General features: G+C 34.2%; 1 protein-coding gene across 2 annotated transcripts in view; it reads right to left on the minus strand.

The window, feature by feature from the left end:
* DOK6 (docking protein 6) overlaps window positions 1-8,985 on the minus strand; it is a 368,967-nt gene that overhangs the window by 238,119 nt on the left and 121,863 nt on the right. For both annotated transcript variants that reach the window (XM_025886885.2, XM_073898065.1), the window contains exon 3: window positions 2,124-2,238. In XM_025886885.2, coding sequence (XP_025742670.1) covers window positions 2,124-2,238 — 115 coding nt within the window. The remainder of the gene's footprint in view (window positions 1-2,123; window positions 2,239-8,985) is intronic.

Raw genomic sequence — 8,985 nt, forward strand, 5'->3', positions numbered from 1 at the left:
GGACTCCAGGATCATGACCTGGGCCGAAGGCAGTCGGTTAACCAACTGAGCCACCCAGGCGCCCCATAAATAAAATTTTTAAAAAAAAATTGAGGCAATTTGCATACTCACTAGCCATCATGAGAATACACTTTGATCTGCATTCACATTTAAATGTGAGAGTTCCTTTTAATTTTGCTCTAACCGTATCGCTGTTTTGATTTTCACATCTGTGACTGCTTTACAGTTGGAGTCTTTTTTCCAAATGATTTTGCCATTTTATCAGCAGACATGGACTATTGATCTTAATATAGATCTAAAAATATAATTTGCCAGAAGTACTCAAATTCCCTGTTTATGTGTTTCAAGTCCTTTCTTTTTTTCTATTGTCATATGCCATGAAGTTAAGAAAATTTAATAAAATCGTGCCATTGTTTCTTAAGCACTTTTACTACTAGCTTCAAGCATACTGCTATATCTACATACACAAAAGTGATTTAAAACACCAATAATTTGAATAAGTCATAATCCAAATGAGTTGAAACTCTTTGCTAGGAATTCAAATAAACATGTTCTTTTATTTTACATTTGGATCTAGTTTCAGCCTCACTGTCTGGAAATTCTTCTCTTGAAAATTAAGGCCATTTTGTTTTAGGGAAGGAGCCTTTGTTTCTCCAAAATCTTACATGACCCATGAAGCCACCACCACCACAAAAAAAAATGAAAATAATCTTATAATCTTAAAAACCTTCCAATGTTAGACTTACGGGGTACAACTCTGTGTCTGAATTTCAGAAACATAATTCAATATCATTCTTATCTGAAGTAACAGACTTGAGTATTGCATTTGTACCCACAACATGGCTCAATATAATTTCAAAACTGTAGGGCAGTGGTGAAAATTGAAGCATACAAACAATAGTGAAAATTATCTTTTATCTTTTTTGGCAAACCAATTTTCTGGTTGTTAGTTTTAATATGAGACATTATCTTAGAGCTCAGAGCAAAGTGAAGTGGTGAGACAGTTTTAAGACAGTGAACAAGAAGGCACAAATATTTTTGGATGTTAATAAATGATACCAGCGAGGTTGGGACAGGTTCTATTGCGAAATGGAGTTGATATCACCAGTTAACAGACTTCTATGCAATGCCAAAAGTCAATTTTAAATGATGAAATGAAGCCAGATGATGAGTGAAGGGAAGTATGGCAAAAGGGATTAAAGGCATCCCAGGAAAAACATGTTGATAAATTGCAATTCAGTTTAGCAAAACTAAGAAAAGTGTAGGTGAGGAGGTGTGAACAATTTTATTTAGGCAAGGTGACATTATCAATTTTAGAATAATAGAACTTGATATTAATTATACCTATAAACTTTAACTATAAATCCAGAAGCTTTATTTCCTCAAAAAAAATAGTAAGACTTCTACTAAGGACTTCACTATAATTTTAAATTCACTTCTTTCGAACCCTTGGTGCTTCTTGCTTCCATCCATTATAAAACGAATGCGCCATTTCGTTGAGCAAAATCTTTAAAAAGCTATAATAAGCCAACTAATACGTTGCATAGCACAGGGATTTCAAAATGAAAAATACTACAGGTTCAAACTATAAACTGCCGTGTGTCTCAACGATGTCAGAGTGTTTTATGAGTTGGGATGCTAAAATTCAATCTGAAATGTATTTACCTGTAGTACTAAGAATCCATGAAAGCAACCAATTGCTCAAAGTTCAGCTTTGGAATGTCTGGGGACTTCAGCTGTGCTTTGCCCCACACTTTTGCATGGCAGCGTTATTATTTTCCCACCAAATGCTTACAGCTGCACCCGGCAGGAACCAGAATACAAGTCACAAGCTTGCCCTAACAACATCTCCCAGGCACTGTTTACTTAATTTTTCAAGCTTGAATAGAAACCTCAAGAGTCCTCAGACCACCTGGGAGCAAAATCCAGACACAGACGGATAATAAAAAAGCACCCAAAACATCTGTAGAAATCAACATGTTGAGCTTCTCCCTAAAGTTTTCCACAGCACAGTCTTATCACAATAAGCCTTCCTATTCAGTGGTATAACTTAATCCATCTGGGCCATTGTCTCTGAAGCAGTTCAATTTCCACAAGCTGTAGATGGGGCTATAATTGCTTACCTGACTCACAGGCAAATGTCTTTGACGTTTCATCATGAAAGATAATTGCCACTGCATGCTTCTTTGTCTCTCGAGGCAGTCTGGTTATATTTTTGATGTTGTGCAGTTCCGTTACCTTGAAAGAAAAATATTTTTCACTTAGTGTACAGGAGACGCTGTATACGGGAGTGGTGAAACAAAATGATCAGTTACTACTCTCTTAAGCCACTTTCCACTGCATATTTATACCCTTTTCCAATTAACTGTAGCCAAAAATGATGGAGAACAGAACAAGCATGTCTTCTCCTCTGCCCTCAATGTTGGTCCTTGTTTGCTGAATTTTGAAATATTCTAAAAATTATGTAGAATAACTCCATGAAAGCAAGGACTCTGTGTTTTTATGAAAATTGTATCTTCTGCCAACAAGAGCAGATGTGATACACACAAGATTCTCAATACATTTTTGTTAAATACTCATTGGGTTTAATATCTCTCTTTTCTCCTAACTCTCATCCATTGTGCAAGTTCCTGGTGGGACGAGAGTCACAAAGCAACTGATACCGGTCAACTGGCAGAAGAAGTGACCTCAAAATTAGAGGTCATAAATATAAGCAATGGACCTGCTTCCCAGAAAAATGCACATGGCGTTCATAAGCCCATGTACCCACTACTACCTCACCCCGTTCTCTCACCAAGGCCCATCCATGATTCATGCACCCAGGTTAGCAATACTTTATTTGTTTGGCAATTAATAAATATTTAATAAACTTCCTTATTCTAGCTCCAAACTGTCTATGGGCACAAGTTCTTCTGCTACAACTTGTGCCCCTTTTCTTTTTCTCCACAGTCCAGAGAAATGGACAAATGTCTACTCTCTCAACTACTCTGCAAACCCACTGCAATAATAACATGACATTTTTTTTAATCTACTTGTCAACATGCTGAATGCTATTTCTTCTAACACAAAAGATTTGACAGGTTCATTCTCATTTTCACTTAGTTCAAATATTTAAAAATCTCTCTTGAGGTTTCTTCTTGGACCCATGTACTGATTAAAAGTATATTGTTTAATCTCCACACATTTGGGGATTTTCCCGCTATCATACCATTATTGATTTCCAGTTCCATTGTGGACTGATTGCAGATATTGTACCATTTCTATTCTTTTATATTTGTGTAGATATGTTTAGTGGCCCAGAATGTGGTGTATCTTGGTGAATGTTCCATGAGAGCTGGAAGAATGTGTTTGTTGACTTTGTCTATACATGTACATTATATCCAGTCGACTGATGGTGCTGTTGAGTTCAACAATGTCCTTACTGATTTTCTGCCTCCTGGATCTGTCCATTTGTGAAAGAGGGGTATAGAAGACTCCAACTCTGATAATGGATGCAACTATTTCTCTTTGTAGTTCTACCAATTTTTGACTCACATTGTTTGATGCTCTGTTAGGTGCACACACACTAAAAATTGTTATGCCTTCTTGTAGGATTGACCAATTTATCAATATGTAATGGCTTTCTTTATCCCTGATAACCTTCCTTGCTTTGAAGTCTTGTCTGAAATTAAAATAGCTATCCCCTGTTTATTTTTTTATTTTATTGTGTTATGTTAATCACCATACATTACATCATTAGTTTTTGATGTAGTGTTCTACCCCCTTTTTAAATTATTAGTGTTATATTTTTAATGAATTTTTATTTTTTTTATTTTATTTTTATTTATTTTCTTTTTTTTTAAGATTTTATTTATTTATTTGACAGAGAGAGACACAGTGAGAGATGGAACATAAGCAGGAGGAGTGGGAGAGGGAGAAGCAGGCTTCCCGCTGAGCAGGGAGCCCGATGTGGGGCTCAATCCCAGGACCCTGGGATCATGACCTGGGCCGAAGGCAGACACTTAATGACTGAGCCACCCTGGCACCCCTAAGGTGGGTTTCTTTTTGAAAACATGTAGTTGGATCCTGTTTTTGGATCCACTCTGACAATCTCTGTCTTTTTAGACCATTGATGTTCAAAGTGATCATTGATACAGCTGTATTAATATCTACCGTATTTGTTACCGTTTTGTTTGCTGCCCTTGCTCTTTCTTCCTATTTTGCCTTCTACTCTTTTTCTGCATTTTACTATTTTAATTGTGCATTTTATATGGTTCTACTTTTTCTCCTTTCCTGTAATTTTTTTCTCTATAGCCAGACATGATGTGTTGGGTAAAAAGGAATTGCTATAACGAGGCCCCTAGTGGCGCGGTGATGAGGTGTGGTGGGAGGGGAAGCATTCTCTAGCCCTAGGGTAAAGTCTGGGTTTTGGATTTCAAAAGTGTTTCTCAGTCCTCCCCGCCTGAGGTGGGAGAGGATGGCTAGCATGGGCAGGAATTGGCATTTCCCTTGTCTTTGACAAGGGTACCAGTTTTGACTTGCTTGATCCATGTTCAGGGCTTGTTATGCTAGGGCACATGCTCTAACTGTAAATGAAGGATTTTGTTGAAGGGAAAAGACTTAATTCCATTCATGACTTGCAAAGCCATCCTAGAAGCACCATTGGTCATCAACTAGTGTTCTAGGTGGAGAAAAATATACAGATATATTTCATGTATTTTTTAAAATTTTAGTCTTCCATTTTTGAAGATGATACCTTTGTTGTTGATGAAGACATGATAGTATCAAAATAGTTAAAAGAAGTATCAATTCATGACCAAAAGTTGTACCCATGTCATATAAAATAATGTCTGTAAAGTAAAACTATGTAGATACTTTTTAAAGAGCCTGGTGTTAGCTGTCACATTCCCTTCTAAAATCTGTGGTGACCTAGACTTTCAGCTTCATAAAATAACAAACCCACTACTCAGGGTTGCTGTGTAAGCTGTCCACAGGAGCCCTTTTATTCCTTGTTACAATGAATTTACAGTTCTGTCACAATGATGAGAAGCTAATTTTAATATATTCCTTTTTTGATATTTGTTTTTCTCTTATAATTATCTCATTAAGATTAACATGCAAAATTAAAATTGGTAAGATAAGTGATTTTAAGCAAAATAACCTACAAAACATTTGCTTCATATTTATGCATATATACAAATACTTGTACACATACATATATTATATATACTTTTTACATCTATTTACATACCTAAGAATCTGAAAATACTCATTTCCTCTTCCAGGAAAGAAAAATTAGACACCATTATCTTACAGTTTCTGAGGATTTATACCTTGGAGAGAAAGATGAGAATGCTTCTTTTGGAAAAATGATTCACATGTTATATTTAAAGTACGTAAAGCATATTCTCAAATAAAGTTAAACTCTTGAATTTTTAAATGATTTGATAAGTGACTCACATAATATTTAAGCTGAATTTTATTCTAACAGAGCACGCTGAAGTTATATTTGAAAAAGAGTTATTTTTCTCAAGTTTTATTAATTTTGGCTAAACAAAGGATCTTGCCAGAATTAAGTAGAGTCTAAAAGCAATGAAGATTATGTGTTGTCCAAGAATTCATGCAATTTATGGCAAGTGAGCCTTACACTATCTAAGCTACATCATGTGTAACATCTAGTTGTACAAAACAATATCATAAAAGCATTTATTATTCTGCTCAAGGGCCATTCCTGAATATTTTATTTATTAATATAAAGGAATATTAGAACAGATATTGTGGGTCCCATCTTTTTTGTCCTTTCATAGCAAAAATCAGCAAAACAAATTAATGGATAGCTTAGCAAAATGCAGCAATCACTGGGGATTTTCTAACTTCTGTGCCATAGGCAATCTGTCAGATGATGTAGTTTGAACACCGTGTTTGCTCTTCTGTAAAATTTACATTTGGAAATGCAGACAACCTTTTCAAATAGACGTTGTTACATTGGTTTCCAGAATAGTGCAAGACTCTTTGTTGCTGATCAGTAGTGTGATGCTATGCACTTCAGTCTGTGCTCTAAGACATTAAAGAGATGCCAGGAAAGCAAAATACTTAAGAGGGGGATAAAATTCTGCTTCTCACGTTGTCTTGGTTAGGACATTCAAGTGTTACACTAAATTATAAAATGTAATAAAATCATACCAGAAGTTTTTTTTTAAGAAGTTTGTATATCTCCAGAACTGCTTTTGTTTAATTCAAAATACATTTTTAAAAAGTATTGTGAATCACAACAATTTAGGTCAAGATCTAATATATCTGAATCTCCTACCCTCACTTTTCCCTCTCAGTATCATGGAGATTTACCACCCAGGAAGGAATTTTGTATTTTCTTAGATGAAAACAACTTTTAAAATATTTTTAAATTTTCAAAATAAAAATGTTTTTATTAGTTTAAAACCTGTCAATGTTACATAAAAATAATCAATATTTATTAAAATTTTGAAATCCTAGAGCATTTCAATAATATGTATCAATAAATTATTACATCATTTAACAATGTATATTTCTAAATCCTGATTATTCACATGGCTATAAAAGCACATAATACAATTGAAGTTTAATAAAAGAGTTCATTACTTTAAATAAATATGAAATTAGCAAAATTTAATTGGAGGGAAATACTTTCAAAGGATTCAGCTGCTTAGGTCTAAGTCAATAAATGCCATGGTCAACAATTTAAAGGTCTTATTAAGTAATAAAATTAAAACCCAAATATAAGCATACCTAAATGGTGACTTTGCTAACTAGTGCTATTTAATTTTCATTACAAAGAGTAATCCCTAAGGAATTCCTGCTGATAAAGTCAGAGAGCTCAAAGATGAAACACATAACCTTTTTCTGTAGGACTTCATAATTTAGTTGAGGTGATAAGATCACAAATAACAGTGATGAACCCAATGAAAGAATTAAAAACAGAGCTAAAGAAGCATGGAGGAACCACATCTGTATTTCTACAACCAGTTTGCGGACATGGCACCTGAATTTTAAAGTTGTCTCTCTATATAGAGACACCTCCCAAACCTTACTTGCCTGTCCTACTTTATTCACGTGGGTTGTATCTATTAACGATCACCCGAGAGAAATTAAAACATAAATTATTAAATGTTTATTTGCGTGTTTAAAAATACTCATAAACTCATTGCATGATAACACGAATGACATTTAAAATAAAAAATTCCTCAAATAGGTAAAGAATGGTAATGTTTTCACATTTTTGCAAAATTCTTAATGTCTGGCTTAACAGAAGGCAGTTTGAAACTCATATCTTCTGAATTCAGTCTGTTGCAATACATTGTTTTGATTAAGCATATAGAAAACAAGGCCTCACCCAGACATGAGGTGGTAAAAGGGAAGAACAATTTAAGAGCATTTTAGCCAGTTGTGGATATTCTTCTTTGATTCTATCTCCAAACCTGACAAATGTTTTCTTGAAGGTTGTCATGCAGAGTCACATCGTACACATTTACACTCTGTTGTATTAAAATCCACAGAACTCTTTTCAACTTTGGTCATTGGGAAAATATTGGTTTGCTGAGTTATGAAGATCTTACATTGTCATATTTCACTATTAACATAAAAATATTCGTTAATATCAACCTTAATTGCCACAGAAAAATTGATAAGTTCTGAGTTGTCAAGCTCAAAAATGCAGACACAAGGTTCCCCATTTATCACTTGAAACCTTAAATTTTAGCATTGTTAATATTGTCAGTTGTTTTCCCTAAAGACAGGTTGACTTGTTCATTTTTGAGAAAATGTCTGACACCCAAATCTGAATGACCATAGTTTGTCAAAGACTATTGCTAGAACAGGTGTTCTTTGAAAAGAAATGAACTATTTTGCTTGTAACTTCCACAATCCCAGCAGCGCTCCTACTGGGGTTAACCACTGCACGTCAGTAGGTAGCAGAAGTGTTTTTTAGGAGTTCTTGCCATTTTTTCCCAATAGAGTATTAAAAAGATGTACTTAAGGATCTAGATTTCATAAAAGTAACCACTTTTACTGTCTCATCAAGGTCTTAAGTAAAATAAAAATAAAATTAGCATACGTATTTGCATATTTACTTACATGGGCGAGTCCATGATGGTAAAGAATACAATGATTTTAGTCCCACTTTATTTATTTTTGCTTTTGTTGCCTTGGGTATCATTTTAAAACAAAACAACGCAAAACAGAACAAAACAAAATAAAACAAAACAAAAAAGTCATTTCCCAGAATAATGTCAAGTTGCTTCCCCCCTATGTTTTCTTCTAGGAATTTTATGGTTTCAGGCTTTACATTTCAGGTTTTAATCCATTTTGAGTTGATTTTTGTGTATGGTGTAAGAGGAAGGTTCACTTTCATCCCTTCGCATGGGTATATAAAAATATATATGTGTTTTTCTGGTCTCTCTATTCTGTTCTACTATTGGTCTATGTGTCTGTTTCTATGCTGTTACCATAATGTTTTAATTACTATAGCTTTTAATTACTATATTTTCCAAAATAATTGGAAATGAAGAAGCACGATGTCTAAAGTTTTGTTTTTCTTTCTCAAGACTGCTTTGACTATTCAGTTTTTGTGGCTCCATATAAATTTTAGAATTGTTTCTTTTCTGTTTCTCTGAAAAATGTCACTGAAATTTTGATAGGGATTGTATTGAATCTGTGTATCACTTTGGGTAGTATGGCATATTTAACAATATGAATTCTTCCAATCCACGGACACAGGGTATTTCCATTTGTATCTTCCGCGATTTCTTTCATCAGTGATTTATAGTTTTCAGTGACAGGTCTTTCACCTCCTGAGTTAAACTTATTTCTAAGTGTTTTATTCTTTTTGCTGCTATTATGAATGGGATTGTTTTCTTGATTTCCTTTTTGGAGAGATCACTGTTGGTATAACGAAACGCAAGTGATTTTCATATGTTGATTTTGTACTCTGCAACTTTACTCCAATTCACCTATTAGTTCTAAGATTTTTTT

This window comes from Callorhinus ursinus, unplaced genomic scaffold, assembly GCF_003265705.2.
Source record: "Callorhinus ursinus isolate GAN/ISIS: 27379988/994484 unplaced genomic scaffold, GSC_fseal_2.0 scaffold11, whole genome shotgun sequence".
NCBI classification, from domain to species: Eukaryota; Metazoa; Chordata; class Mammalia; order Carnivora; family Otariidae; genus Callorhinus; species Callorhinus ursinus.